The sequence below is a fragment of the Schistocerca piceifrons genome, chromosome 9 (genome assembly GCF_021461385.2).
Source record: "Schistocerca piceifrons isolate TAMUIC-IGC-003096 chromosome 9, iqSchPice1.1, whole genome shotgun sequence".
In the NCBI taxonomy this organism is placed as follows: domain Eukaryota; kingdom Metazoa; phylum Arthropoda; class Insecta; order Orthoptera; family Acrididae; genus Schistocerca; species Schistocerca piceifrons.
The window spans coordinates 118,417,525-118,434,258 of record NC_060146.1 but is presented as its reverse complement, the minus strand read 5'-3'; the positions used below and the strand labels follow the sequence as shown (position 1 = coordinate 118,434,258).

The following is a 16,734-nucleotide window of genomic DNA, read 5'->3' as shown; positions in this document are numbered from 1 at the left end:
CATCAAAGAAAAATGAGATGAGGGGGATGTCATATAAAACATGTTGACTTTGGGTGAAACTCGTACATGTTCAGTATTTGCATGTGGGTTCTATAAGCTCCAGATTAAAAAAATGTGTTTCTTGAACATGATGTTTTGTGCAAAAGTGTTATCATTGCCAGTAGCATTCTGTAGCTTGTCAGAAAATGCCATATGTTTGTTTTGTTCATCATAATGAGAGAGCCTATTACAGCTGTAACTTTTGTGGCTTTAGAACCTACCAACATCAGAAAACATCCCAAATTGCTGCTGTAGGCTTTTGTAACTCCCAACTGGCATGATTAATTCTCAGAAATGCAAAGATGGCCAAGACTTTTTCATTTACATACACACTGTCAATACCAACTGCAAATATTCCATCCATTCAGGGGATCAATATTATGAGAAGGAAAGTTGCTACTCACCATATAGTGGAGATGCTGAGCCACATATAGGCACAACAAATAGATTTTCACACTTAAAGCTTTTGGCCAATGACCTTTGTCAACAATAGACACACACACACACACACACACACACACACACACACACACACACACACACACACACACACACGCAAACGCAACTGCACGCAAATGCAACTCACACACACGACTGCAGTCTCAGGCAACTGAAACCACACTGCTTTAAATGTAAAGATCTTTTTGTTGTGCCTATCTGCAACTCAGCATCTCTGCTATATGGTGAGTATTACATTCCATCCTGGATTTTCCATTGTTGATTCAGGGGATCAGTTTGATACCTCGACCTGAAATTTCTATGCCCTATAATCGTGGAATCACACTTCGCAAACTCTAGGGCACAAATGATTTCTGCTGCAGAGCAGCCATTTTTCAACATGTGATGGTAACCAAGCAAACAGAATAATGTATTTGTTCCTTCAATAATCAAGTTGTGGTTCAGTGGCTGATAGTTTCAACAAAATAATACTTTGTAACATGTATATTCTCTTTGAAATACACTGTGAAGGCATTGAATGGTAATGAAATGTTTCCAGACAATTACATAGTTAGTGCGCTATTTGTAGACTTTCATTTTCATCAGCATTGTGTTGTCTCTGCTAACACAGCCTTCATTCTTATGGCAACTATGTACTCCCTAAAACACTGTCTCATTTATTCTTGTCTATTGATTTTTCATGAAAAACTGTAACTTTTGAAGTTGAAAATGGGACACTTTAGAGTTTGTCTGTAAGAACATGGAATTTTCAGCCTCTGATAACTTTTATTAGTATTAGTATAAGTATAAATAACCTAGATCAGCTGTTATTTTCCATTCCCTATATGTTGCCACTACTAGTTATGGACTCCTGCTCATTTTCAAGAAGTCCTGTATAATGAAATGAAACTATTGTGAATGAAATATGGTGTAAGGTTGTTACATGATAAAGTTAGAGCATTAATGGTACAATAGTGGGGAGAACAAAGAGATAATTGCAAATAAGTAAATGATTAATGTCATTAAATGGGAAAAAATGTGTAAACAAATGTAATGGGTTGGATGAACTTAAAGAGTGCAGTTAACTCATGATCATAAAAATACCATATCATAAAAGTGTAAGATGTGTATTGTCAATGGTCTCCATTTAAACCTAAGTGAGTTGGAGTGAAACAATGTTTATGTGCATGCTGACGGACAAACTGAAGATGTGCGTAAATTATATCTGGTCAATATGATAAAAATTATGGTATTGTATGAAAAATGTGAAAGTATGTGCATAAAACACAACAGAAATGGCTAAGCAACAGTTGCAAAAGAAGGAATGACCATGCAAAAAGAAATGAGTTTTTGGGATTGCAGTTGGATGATATTGACTTCTTGCTAGTAAGTTCAACTGAACTGCTATAATTGTGTAATGTAAATGTGAGAAAATTAAAGTGAAGATATAAGTGTAGAAGTAGATGATAAAAATTAATGGGATGTGTAAAGGCATGCACAGAAAAATACTGCGTGATAAATGTAAATGAGTGTCACCAGTAACTAATGAAATGAACCAAAAACTGTTTGCAAAGATAGTGGACCTAGGGAATGAGGGGATAACACAAAGCAAAAATAGGGTAGTCACATGATATAAAATGGCACAGGAAGTTAATGGATCAATGAAGAAACAGAAATGTTATAAATGTGTGAGGAAGTTTGGGTGAATTTAGAACATAGATGAGACAAAAGGGATAACTGCAGAAGCCTGCCCATGCCAGTGTCAATATAGGAAAACTCATTGTCATAAGCTATGAGAAAAGCCCATATGTAAAAATGAGTGACAGAAACAAAGAGCTGAAAGTGAATAGGGGAGTAAAGGGAAAAGATTCATTGATACTGAGTACTTAGTGAGAAGCCTCAGAGGCATGGAGAAAGGAAACAAAAATCAGACAAATTAAAATGTGCTGAAATTTTACTTAACTGTAAGTATTATTATTTTTTGTGGGTGTTTGGTCACCTTTAGTGACTTAGGATAATGGTGGATGTCTTACATATTGCATGTTTGTAAACAGATGTATGATAATGGTGCTACTAGAACAATTGTTTTTCTTTTCTAAGAGAGAGAGAGAGAGAGAGAGAGAGAGAGAGAGAGAGAGAGAGAGAATACAGATCTCTGCCACAATTGGGCATTGAAATAAATGAACATTTGTGCCACACCAGGACTTGAACCCGGGTTTCCTGCTTTATGCGAGTGCTTGCTTTAACAGCTTTGGCTGTCTGGACACACTTTCGGTCCATCCCATCTTCTCAATTTGTTGCATACTGCACTTGTAGTGCATCCATATCCATATTTTTAAACACAAATTAAAAGCGTGCTTTATTAGTGACTGCTCTCACACAATAGGTTAAGCTACTGGAATAATTATAGTCAATTTATTAAAAGAATGTTAAATTATCATTGTATTACTTTTGTTCGTAATCACTGTTCAGTTCAGTTAAAACTTCTGGGATGAGAGGCCGTGGTTTGGTGTATCATACCATTCGTGGTAATTTTGTCTCCATCTGCAGAAGACATCTTTGGACATTAATCAGCAACTGCATCAAAGCTCATTGGGGCTGGACTTACAGACATGTATGGCACACATCATTTCTGACAGTGATCTAATTGACAGCCATCTGTTATAGAATCCTAAATGAGGTGTGCCAAACAGAATGACCCCCTCCATGCCAACCAGCATGGATTGCAAAAACATTGAGATTCTGAAAATCATTTGACTCATTACCATCAAATTTGTGGTTAGGTTGAGGATTTGTGCCCAAGGAAATGTGTTGGAATGCTTGTTGTTCTTGTTGTTGTTGTTGTTGTGGTCTTCAGTCCTGAGACTGGTTTGATGCAGCTCTCCATGCTACTCTATCCTGTGCAAGCCTCTTCATCTCCCAGTACCTACTGCAACCTACATCCTTCTGAATCTGCTTAGTGTATTCATCTCTTGGTCTCCCTCTCCAATTTTTACCCTCCATGCTGCCCTCCAATACTAAATTGGTGATCCCTTGATGCCTCAGAACATGTCCTACCAACCGATCCCTTCTTCTGGTCAAGTTGTGCCATAAACTTCTCTTCTCCCCAATCCTATTCAATACTTCCTCATTAGTTATGTGATTTACCCATCTAATCTTCAGCATTCTTCTGTAGCACCACATTTCGAAAGCTTCTATTCTCTTCTTGTCCAAACTATTTATCATCCATGTTTCACTTCCATACATGGCTACACTCCATACAAATACTTTCAGAAATGACTTCCTGACACTTAAATCTATACTCAATGTTAACAAATTTCTCTTCTTCAGAAACGCTTTCCTTGCCATTGCCAGTCTACATTTTATATCCTCTCTACTTCGACCATCATCAGTTATTTTGCTCCCCAAATAGCAAAACCCCTTTACTACTTTAAGTGTCTCATTTCCTAATCTAATTCCCTCACCAGCACCCAACTTAATTCGACTACATTCCATTAGCCTTGTTTTGCTTTTGTTGATGTTCATCTTATATCCTCCTTTCAAGACACTGTCCATTCCAAGTCCTTTGCTGTCTCTGATAGAATTACAATGTCATCGGCGAACCTCAAAGTTTTTATTTCTTCTCCATGGATTTTAATACCTACTCCGAATTTTTCTTTTGTTTCCTTTACTGCTTGTTCAATATACAGATTGAATAACATCGGGGAGAGGCTACAACCCTGTCTTACTCCCTTCCCAACCACTGCTTCCCTTTCATGTCCCTCGACTCTTATAACTGCCATCTGGTTTCTGTTCAAATTGTAAATAGCCTTTCGCTCCCTGTATTTTACCCCTGCCACCTTTAGAATTTGAAAGAGAGTATTCCAGTCAACATTGTCAAAAGCTTTCTCTAAGTCTACAAATGCTAGAAACGTAGGTTTGCCTTTCCTTAATCTTTCTTCTAAGATATGTCGTAAGGTCAGTATTGCCTCACGTGTTGCAGTGTTTCTACGGAATCCAAACTGATCTTCCCTGAGGTCAGCTTCTACTAGTTTTTCCATTCGTCTGTAAAGAATTCGTGTTAGTATTTTGCAGCTGTGGCTTATTAAACTGATTGTTCGGTAATTTTCACATCTGTCAACACCTGGTTTCTTTGGGATTGGAATTATTATATTCTTCTTGAAGTCTGAGGGTATTTCACCTGTTTCATACATCTTGCTCACCAGATGGTAGAGTTTTGTCAGGACTGGCTCTCCCAAGGCTGTCAGTAGTTCCAATGGAATGTTGTCTACTCCCGGGGCCTTGTTTCGACACAGGTCTTTCAGTGCTCTGTCAAACTCTTCACGCAGTATCGTATCTCCCATTTCATCTACATCCTCTTCCATTTCCATAATATTGTCCTCAAGTACATCGCCCTTGTATAGACCCTCTATATACTCCTTCCACCTTTCTGCTTTCCCTTCTTCGCTTAGAACTGGGTTTCCATCTGAGCTCTTGATATTCATACAAGTGGTTCTCTTTTCTCCAAAGGTCTCTTTAGTTTTCCTGTAGGCAGTATCTATCTTACCCCTCGTGAGATAAGCCTCTACATCCTTACATTTGTTCTCTAGCCATCCCTGCTTAGCCATTTTGCACTTCCTGTCAATCTCATTTTTGAGACGTTTGTATTCCTTTTTGTCTGCTTCATTTATTGTATTTTTATATTTTCTCCTTTCATCAATTAAAATCAATATTTCTTCTGTTACCCAAGGATTTCTACTAGCCCTTGTCTTTTTACCTACTTGATCCTCTGCTGCCTTCACTACTTCATCCCTCAAAGCTACCCATTCTTCTTCTACTGTATTTCTTTCCCCCATTCCTGTCAATTGTTCCCTTATGCTCTCCCTGAAACTCTGTACAACCTCTGGTTCTTTCAGTTTATCCAGGTCCCATCTCCGTAAATTCCCACCTTTTTGCAGTTTCTTCAGTTTTAATCTACAGGTCATAACCAATAGATTGTGGTCAGAGTCCACATCTGCCCCTGGAAATGTCTTACAATTTAAAACCTGGTTCCTAAATCTCTGTCTTACCATTATATAATCTATCTGATACCTTTTAGTATCTCCAGGGTTCTTCCATGTATACAACCTTCTATCATGATTCTTAAACCAAGTGTTAGCTATGATTAAGTTGTGCTCTGTGCAAAATTCTATCAGGCGGCTTCCTCTTTCATTTCTTAGCCCCAATCCATATTCACCTACTACGTTTCCTTCTCTCCCTTTTCCTACACTCGAATTCCAGTCACCCATGACTATTAAATTTTCATCTCCCTTCACTATCTGAATAATTTCTTTTATTTCATCATACATTTCTTCAATTTCTTCGTCATCTGCAGAGCTAGTTGGCATATAAACTTGTACTACTGTAGTAGGTGTGGGCTTCGTATCTATCTTGGCCACAATAATGCATTCACTCTGCTGTTTGTAGTAGCTTACCCGCATTCCTATTTTCCTATTCATTATTAAACCTACTCCTGCATTACCCCTATTTGATTTGGTGTTTATAACCCTGTAGTCACCTGACCAGAAGTCTTGTTCCTCCTACCACCGAACTTCACTAATTCCCACTATATCTAACTTTAACCTCTCCATTTTACTTTTTAAATTTTCTAACCTACCTGCCCGATTAAGGGATCTGACATTCCATGCTCCGATCCGTAGAATGCCAGTTTTCTTTCTCCTGATAACGACATCCTCTTGAGTAGTCCCCGCCCGGAGATCCGAATGGGGGACTATTTTACCTCCGGAATATTTTACCCAAGAGGACGCCATCATCATTTAATCATACAGTAAAGCTGCATGTCCTCGGGAAAAATTACGGCTGTAGTTTCCCCTGCTTTCAGCCGTTCGCAGTACCAGCACAGCAAGGCCGTTTTGGTTAATGTTACAAGGCCAGATCAGTCAATCATCCTGACTGTTGCCCCTGCAACTACTGAAAAGGCTGCTGCCCCTCTTCAGGAACCACACGTTTGTCTGGCCTCTCAACAGATACCCCTCCGTTGTGGTTGTATCTACGGTACGGCTATCTGTATCGCTGAGGCACGCAAGCCTCCCCACCAACGGCAAGGTCCATGGTTCATGTATATTAATGACATTGCAGACAATAGTAACCTGAGGCTCTCTGCAGATGACGTAGTTATGTATAGTTAAGTACCATCTGAAGAAAGCTCCATAAATATCAGTCAGATTTGTATAATATTTCAAACTGGCAGCTTCTTTTAAATTTTTGGAAGTGTCAAATTGTACACTTTGCAAATTACAGAAAAGAAATATTTTGTGACAAGAACATCTGTGAGTTACAATTGGAATTGGCCGACTGGTACTAATAGCTGTGTGTAACATTTTGTAAGGATATGAAATGTGATGATCAATTGTAGGTAAATCAGGTGGCAGACTTTGGTTCAGCAGCAGTACACTGACAAAGCACAGTCAGCACACAGAGGAGACTGCTGGCAAATTGCTTGTGCATTCCATCTTAGAATATTGCTCAAGTGTGTGGTAACTGTACTATATAGGGCTAACAGGGGACATTGAATGCCTACAAAGAAGGGCAACACAGTTGATCATATACAAAGAAGGGCAACACATTTGACCACAGATTTGTTTGACTCATGGGAGGGTATTATGAAAATCTTGAAAAACCTGAGTTGTATGACTCATGGGAGAGTATTGTGAGAACCTTGAAAAACCTGAATGGGCAGATGCATGAAGATAGATGCCAGTCATCCTACAAATGACTGCTAACAAAAATTCAAAAATAATTATTAAATGAAAATCATCTGGCACCTAAATATCACTCCTATAGAGATAGTAAAGACATTATCCATCAGTGACAGCTGATGTTTATAAAATTCCATGTTGTTGTGGCTGAATATGCATTGGAAGCATGGAAAGAAGTGTTAACACTCACTTAGTCGAATATAAATGGAACCATCACTTTGAACAAATATAAATTGGTCTTAACAGAGCATGCTCCTCGAAATGGTCACCATGAAATGAAATTGGGTGAGACTAGCATTTGAGCCAAGACAGTGCATTATTGTGCCCACTCATATAAAGACACAATATGTATTTATACAGGGTGTTACAAAAAAGTACGGCCAAAGTTTCAGGAAACATACTTCTCTTCAAATCACATTAATCATGGAATGGAAACACACAGCAACAGAACGTACCAGCGTGACTTCAATCACTTTGTTACAGGAAATGTTCAAAATGTCCTCCATTAGCAAGGATACATGCATCCACCCTCCATCGCATGGAATCCCTGATGCGCTGATGCAGCCCTGGAGAATGGCGTATTGTATCACAGCCGTCCACAAAACGAGCACGAGGAGTCTCTACATTTGGTACCGGGGTTGCGTAGACAAGAGCTTTCAAATGCCCCCATAAATGAAAGTCAAGAGGGTTGAGGTCAGGAGAGCATGGAGGCCATGGAATTGGTCCGCCTCTACCAGTCCATCGGTCACCGAATCTGTTGTTGAGAAGCGTACGAACACTTCGACTGAAATGTGTAGGAGCTCCATCGTGCATGAACCACATGTTGTGTCATACTTGTAAAGCCACATGTTCTAGCAGCACAGGTAGAGTATCCCGTATGCAATCATGATAACGTGCTCCATTGAGTGTAGGTGGAAGAACGTGGGGCCCAATTGAGACATCACCAACAATGCCTGCCCAAACATTCACAGAAAATCTGTGTTGATGACGTGATTGCACGATTGCGTGCGGATTCTCATCAGTCTACACATGTTGATTGTGAAAATTTACAATTTGATCACGTTGGAATGAAGCCTCATCCATAAAGAGAACATTTGCATTCAGATGAGGATTGACACATTGTTGTATGAACCATTCGCAAAAGTGTACCCGTGGAGGCCAATCAGCTGCTGATAGTGCCTGCACACGTTGTACATGGTACGGAAAGTAACTGGTTCTCCCGTAGCACTCTCCATACTGTGACGTGGTCAACGTTACCTTGTACAGCAGCAACTTCTCTGACGCTGACATTAGGGTTATCGTCAACTGCACGAAGAATTGCCTCGTCCATTGTAGGTGTCCTCGTCATTCTAGGTCTTCCCCAGTCACGAGTCATAGGCTGGAATGTTCCGTGCTCCCTAAGACACCGATCAATTGATTCGAACGTCTTCCTGTCGGGACACCTTCGTTCTGGAAATCTTTCTCGATACAAACGTACCGTGCCATGGCTATTGCCCCGTGCTAATCCATACATCAAATGGGCATCTGTCAACTCCGCATTTGTAAACATTGCACTGACTGCAAAACCACGTTCGTGATGAACACTAACCTGTTGATGCTACGTACTGATGTGCTTGATGTAGAGCAATGAGTGGCATGTCAACACAAGCACTGAAGTCAACATTACCTTCCTTCAATTGGGCCAACTGGCAGTGAATCAAGGAAGTACAGTACATACTGACAAAACTAAAATGAGCTCTAACATGGAAATTAAACGTTTCCGGACACATGTCCACATAACATCTTTTCTTTATTTGTGAGGGAGGAATGTTTCCTGAAAGTGTGGCCGTACCTTTTTGTAACACCCTGTGTACACTGATTTTTAACAGAGAAGAGGAGGGAGTTAAATAAAACAAATACGGATGCTGACTGTGCCAACAGAGTAATGATAAATTACTCTTAATTGAGAGCGTTGTCACTAGTTAGAGATCAGCATCACATGATAAATGATGGTGCCCGTGGTACAGCTCTATACATCCTCAGCGCTTCTGAGCTTTTGTTGATTAATCTCCAAATGTGTCTTCTGCATATGGGGCTGAAATTTTGTTCACAGTCTGTCACCTAGGAGTTCTAACTTAAGTGGACACTGGCTGTATTATTAATCACAGTTCAGATTTAATGATTTACGTATCTTGCTTAGAGTCTAGGGGAGAGTACTTTCCAGAAACTTCTAGTAAATAATCTGGATTCTGGGATTGCCAATCCATGTTTGTACTGCATGGAATAAGATTCCGAATAAAACAATCTTTCAGTCGTATAATACAGAGGTTAAACAAAATAAGATGAACATCCCAGTATAAAAGGGATTGTTTTCTGTCTTAACCACAACATGCTGACATTGCCTTTTGTTTGTTTTACATTCCAGGAACTATTTTGCACTCCCACTACATTTGTGTCTATTACGGCTGTTGTGGTGACCTCTGCCATATCAGGCCTACATACTTTTGATGACAGCAAATTTCTTCTTAGTTGGTGCATTTGTGACAACAGTTACAAGTTATCAGTTACAAATTATTCATGATCTCTAGAGCTGCAGTATATCTAGAGTTACTGTCTTAACAACTAATTTATTTTGAGCATGAGCACTCGCACTTGCTGAGGATCCTGCTCATGAGCAAAGCAGTAGTGCTGTGGTGGTGAGTGAGGAGAAATGCATGTGCACACTGGTCAAGACAACACAGGTGCAACACCAGCTGAGTTGGGAGAGTCAGTCAACAGAGACATCAAAGCAGCAATGGCTACTTGGCAATGTGTAATACTGGTTATGTCTTCTGCATGGGAGGAACCTTCAGTTTTGGAATGCAACACTATCAAAAATGACAATCGTGATAAGGCAAGTGATCCTCAGTCAGCTTGTGAATTTTTGTAAAGAATTTGTTATGGTTCAGGCAGCCATATTTATCAGACACGTAAATAGTGAAGTTGATTTCAAGAAGGACTCCTGGACATGTTAGTAACAATGGAGAATATCCTTAGTAGTGGTAAAGATACTATAAATAAAACAGGTTTATCATGGAATTTATTAGATGCTGTGTCTAAAGGCTGAATGCTAGATGTGTTGTAAATATAGTCTGCGCAGGATACAGTGGCCAATGTGCAGTGACCAGGTTTTCTCCGAAGCTCTGGGTGAGTTTAATTGTTTGTTTGATTGGGGAGGCTGACATTGCCCACTTTTGGCTGGTTAGCTGTGTGCTGTAATGACAGAATTGAGCCATGTATCCTACAATCTTTATCAAACAATTTTACAGAAACTAACTGTGAAAACATTTCATTTTTGTGTTACTTTTAGCTTCTTTATATGTCAGTTTCATGATGACACATGCTCATGATTTTCTTAATGGTTATTACTGTGATATTTGCATTTAAGTAAGAGATGGCCTGAAATTCAAAAAATAGGAGTCATTATGGTTTAGCGTTTGGTGCATATTACATGATATGTTGCTGTCTGTGAAGTGTAGCTAACATGTTGAATTTTTCTTTAGATTTAGGTGGACGTCTCTATCTGTCATCAATCTCGAGAAAATTGATCTGATGTAACACACTCATTTGCTATCGCACACGCCAGCGATAAAGTCAAAATGAAATACCCACTACTACATTCCTCATATTTCATAAGCAGCTTGTGATATCGAAATGAGATTTTGACAAATGATAGTGTGCATAGAGGAGAGTATTTTGGTATGTGTTTATTGTGCAAGACTTCATTATCTACCAAATTATTCAGCTAACTACAGATTTTGTCAGTTAAAGAATGTAATTTTTAAGGCCCATCAATAGCTCATCAAACGAGAAATGTTGTGGGTTTTGGAACAACATAAGTGAAGACGTTATATGTTTATTTTTATATTTTTCCTCAGTTAATAAACTTAGTAAACCACAGTTTCAAAATTCTCTCATAGTTGCATCTGCACAACATGTTACTGAGGAGACATTGTGCGAACTCAGCAATGTTTTGACAAAATAAGCTAATTTTAACATAGTAACAAGAGAAATGTAGGTTTTACTCAAAATTCACCACTCGTAACGCTTCTCTGAAAGTTAAAAATGGTTAATAAACCAGGTGAAAATAAGTTGCTGTTTTTGTTACATTTTCAGCAGAATTATTTCTAGATACTAACCAAAGCAGAGGTGACAGTAGATCTTTGTGAACGGTCAACATGCAGGTGTGGGTATGGAAGGTCTCCACTTCATATTTACAAAAATGTTAGCCTCGGCTTCAGTTTAGAATGGCACTTCCCCTCCAGCGCTCGGTATTTCCCCTAAGGTGCCTGCCCACAACCTTTACCATTACTACCTGCCTCACATGTGCCCTGCCGATTGCACATCTACCAGCCACGTTATTCTGTGCACACACTACATCAGGACTCATAATGCAACTGAGCAAAAAATTTAAATAATTAAAATAAAAAAATACTTCTAGTACCCAGAGAAATTGGATTTGTTCTCTGCATTACTAAATAGGAGAATGTATGTGCAAAGAAGGTCACTTTGAAACATTTAACAGATGTCATGTGTGACACTCTGCCACCGTTACTGTGACCGTGAAAATTTAAAGCTGAATACTCTTTAGAAAGATCTCATAGTTATATGCTAATGCATGCTTCATATTTAGGTAACAACAATCTTGTGTAATGGAGCTGACAGAATGGGTAGGTTTTGCTAACTATTAAACCAGACACTTTTTTCCTCAGTTATCTGGTTTCTTGTTCTTCATGATGCCAACCATGACAAAGAGCCAAACACAGAGACAAACCCACACATTCACTTCTCCTGCGGCCATAGATGCCCAACTGTATATATAATTGAAACAATTGATTCAATATTTTACACATTAAATGATCAGTTATATTACTGTTGCATATTTTATTTTACAGTTTGTTTATTTCTTTTATATTTTTGTATCCCAGAATACTTCTACAAAACTGTATATATATTGCTAAAAATCAGTATTTGGTAAATTGGCTTTAATTTTCTAAATACATTGATTTATTCTATTAATATTTAGTTTCAACACTTGCCCAGACACATTATGCCCAGACACATTCAGTGGTTTATCATTGAAATAAAATTATGAAAAATGTATTTTTCATGAAATTGTCTGAATTTTATACAGAAACTGAAAATTCATATTGTATATACAGTGAAGTATCTAGTGGCTCAAATGGCTCTGAGCACTATGGGACTTAACATCTGAGGTCATCAGTCCCCGAAGTATCTAGTACTATCATTCTTTATCCCTACATTATTATGTTGCACATTTACATTAAAGAATTACAAAATAAAGTGAAAAAACACATATTTACATCAAAAATGTTGTCCCACTAACAACAGCACATTAACACACCAAATCCTGAAATACAGGTTATTGATTACAAAAAACGCATGTATAAAGTATTTTACCAAAGTTCTGGCTCAGATATTGTACCAAATTCTCCTTGAGATTGTTACATTTCAACTGGCAGTTGTTGGTTAGTTAGTTAATTTCATGTTCTGTAGATAATATTTTTGATAACATTACGATGTGGAATGAGTCAGTTGTCAAAAGAGTGCACATGCGCGCGCACATGCACGTACGCGCGTGCACATGCACGTACGCGCGTGCACATGCACGCACACACACACACACACACACACACACACACACACACACAGAAGGGATTGTTATCAAGGAAAAACTTTAATCTACATTTGAAACACTTTTAGTGTCATGCAAACATTCTGTTTTAACGGGTAGATTATCAAAACGTTTTATAGCTGAGTGAGTAATGCACTCTTTTCTGCACCAGAGTACAGTTCACTAGAGGGAAAGGCAGATTACTTTTCCCTGCTAGTATTTCATTGGTGAATATCTGCATTATTCTCAAACTGCAATGAACTGTTGAAAACGAATGTCATGAGTGAATAAATGCACCACAAGTCTGTGGTCAGTATTGCCATTGTTTAAACAAACACTTTGCAAGGTGTAAATATCTGGAGTCTCCATATAACCCTAATTTCTTTCTTTTGTGGAATTGAATACTATTTGCCTAATTCATTCACTCAATCCAAAAACTATCCTGTAGGACCTCTTCGGCTGTCTAACTTAGCAATGTATGTTATCAATGGGTCAGCTAACAACTCCCCGAATGGTGGATAGTGCAGATGCTGAGTCATCAACAGCCATACAGTAGTCAGTGGGACAGTGTAAACACACAGGTGTGTGTGTGTGTGTGTGTGTGTGTGTGTGTGTGTGTGTGTGTGTGTGTGTGTGTGTGTGTGTGTGTGTGTGTATTTGACGAAAAGCTAGCCTGACGACGACTCAACACCTCCACTATTCGATGAGTTGTTACTTTTGCTCATTAAATTATTTACATTCTGCCAGTACTTTGTTACCATATTTACATAACAAATTTTTATCCCACCATACACGACAGTGTGTTAAAGTGCCAAACTCTCAAAAAACAAGCTATCAGCTATGAACATGCATGTGTCAGCTACCTCACTAAACTCTTGGCTCAGGTACTATACTAAACCCTAGTGAAGCAATTGCTTTTCATATGGCAATTTGATCTCATATTTATCACAGTTGTGGTTGCTGAACTTAATAATGTGTGTTATCAAACAGGTCAAAGTCTCTGAACACTGAGAAATCACGGTCAGCAGCAGACCGCCAGCGCCAACTCTCGACGGCGGCGGAAGACACCGTCATGGCGAACCGCGGTGGCAACGGCCCGGCCCAGCAGCAGACGCAGGCGCAGCCAGGGGCGGGCAAGTTGCTGACAGGTAGCGGCCACCAGGCCCCGCCGACCTCCCCCCGCCCGCGGGCCCCTGGCACGCGGGCCCTCTGTGCCGACTCCAAGTGACCGCGGGACGAGTTCGGGAAGGGTAGCGGGCTCGATCCGCTCCGGCGAACTGTCCCCGATGCCCGTAAGGGTCTCGCCTCGCCGCTCGATGAGTGCGGGATTCTAACTCGGCAGAATATGAAACACAGCTGCTTCACAATTCTTAGGGTTCTCACGTGATTGCACGCATATTTGCTTTTCCGCTTTTATTTTGTTTCATAAATTTGCGTACCGCAGTACTTGCCGAGTTGTCTCTACTGCTGGTCTCGAGACTGTGAAGCAGGGTGTTTTGTAAGCTTTCATGTCCTGTGCAGGATGCTCTGTGGAGATATGAAGGTTTTATGCAATTGTGTCAGGAATTTAGAGGAGACGAAACTGCTACTGGCTGCCTCTGAATATAAGATTGCATGCTCCAAACACACATAGGTAGAAATGTGATGGAATTAATTTAGAGCTTCTAAATAGGATTGTAGGAGCTGGATGGGATGATGAGATTTACCACTCCTAATGTACTGAAAGTTAGAGGATATGATGAATATACTGTATGATACAGCCCAATGAAGAATGCAAACATCAAAAATCACGTGTGAGGTATATACTGTATAACACTGCCCACATTAAAGGATGGGAAACAAAGTGGTATGCCTTCCTTCGACCTAGCCAGTTATGGGGGCCTACAGTTAGTATGGACTCAGAACCACACTGCAACTTGGCATTTTTCACATTAACCAATATTGCCAAAGGTTAAAGAAGTGCAAAGTAACATATTAAAATCCTGAGATCGACATGGGATTGAACCCATGGGGGAGGGGGGGGAAAAAAAATAAAAAATAATATATATATATATATATATATATATATATATATATATATATATATATGGGAAAAATTATATATAAAAACAAAGATGAGGTGACTTACCGAACGAAAGTGCTGGCAGGTCGATAGACACACAAACAAACACAAACATACATACAAAATTCAAGCTTTCCCAACAAACTGTTGCCTCATCAGGAAAGCGGGAAGGAGAGGGGAAGACGAAAGGAAGTGGGTTTTAAGGGAGAGGGTAAGGAGTCATTCCAATCCCGGGAGCAGAAAGACTTACCTTAGGGGGAAAAAAGGACAGGTAAGGTAAGTCTTTCCGCTCCCGGGATTGGAATGACTCCTCACCCTCTCCCTTAAAACCCACTTCCTTTCGTCTTCCCCTCTCCTTCCCTCTTTCCTGATGAGGCAACAGTTTGTTGCGAAAGCTTGAATTTTGTGTGTATGTTTGTGTTTGTTTGTGTGTCTATCGACCTGCCAGCGCTTTCGTTCGGTAAGTCACCTCATCTTTGTTTTTATATATAATTTTTCCCACGTGTTTCCTTCTATTATAATGATATATATATATATAAAAAAATCGTATGCCCATGCAGAAGAAACAACAGTGAGTGATGAGTTTACTCAATGAAAGAAATTTCTTTGAATACGGGGAAAGGGTGGGAACATGTGCCAACTAAGTGAAGAAATGAGTATTGAATAGTGCCCGGTTGACGGCAGGTTGCATCCATTCCAACCAGTTTGTTCAAATGTGTGTGAAGTCTTATGGGACTTAACTGCTAAGGCCATCAGTCCCTAAGCTTACACACTATTTAACCTAAATTATCCTAAGGACAAACACACACACCCATGCCCAAGGGAGGACTCGAACCTCCGCCGGGACCAGCCACACAGTCCATGAGTTTGGCGCCTTAGACTGCTCAACTAATCCCGCACGGTCCAATTTGTTCTTTCCTACAAGTGCCACAGTGTCTAAGTATAATCTCAGGTGTATGAAATACTGGAAGGAATAAGTTATATCATTGAAGAATGCCCCTTGAAATTTTCTGGAAACAAATCTTATCATTTGTGTACATTTTTCAGAAAGAGTCGACGTATTAAAATGGAGGAAGTTAGTGTAATATGCATGTGCAACAGCAAGTACATTTATAGTTGCTATCCCAGAAATCTGCCCATGTGAAGTAAATCTTGGATGATGCCAGCAAGTATTGATGACATTTATTGTGGGAAATGAAGGATGGGGAATAATGTGATAGATCAGCAGGATGTCTATGAAATCTGTGCAACAGGATTTTAATTTACTTGATAGAAATGATAATACATCTGCAGATGGAAAAAGATGTGTATATGTTGACCTTTAGTGAAAACATAATGGTGATATTCAAAATATACATGAAGGGAAACAAAATTTCTGTTCTCTGCTTTGTTTCCAAGGGTGGGTAATTCGAAGATGACTAGCATTGATTAAATGGGCAGTCTGCATGCTAGTTGTGTAATTATAGTTGGGAAGTTTGGCTGTGGCCAAAATGGATTAACCTTTTTGAAAATACAAGCCATGTAGCGTCATGTTATGTGGGACGATGGTAGTTGAGTACAATGGAAAATATACTCATTATCACTATTTAATTCTTGCCATTAATTGTGCAGTGCAGTCACAGATTCACTGCTACTGCTTGATTTAGTGCAGATGGTGGCTTCAAATTGATGTGGAAAACATTGATCATGACAAATAAGACTTGCAGCCAGCATCCATGGTGCATACTGAATTATTTAGATCTAATGATGCACTAGTTGAAGTAGCAAATGATCTCAGCTGTAACAGCATTGCACAAAGACAAATT

At 39.4% G+C, this 16,734-nt stretch overlaps 1 protein-coding gene across 1 annotated transcript in view; it reads left to right on the top strand.

Annotated features, from left to right (window-relative positions):
- LOC124717004 (centrosomal protein of 164 kDa) overlaps positions 1-16,734 on the top strand; it is a 630,067-nt gene that overhangs the window by 532,073 nt on the left and 81,260 nt on the right. The window contains exon 19 of the mRNA XM_047243631.1: positions 13,858-14,015. Coding sequence (XP_047099587.1) covers positions 13,858-14,015 — 158 coding nt within the window. The remainder of the gene's footprint in view (positions 1-13,857; positions 14,016-16,734) is intronic.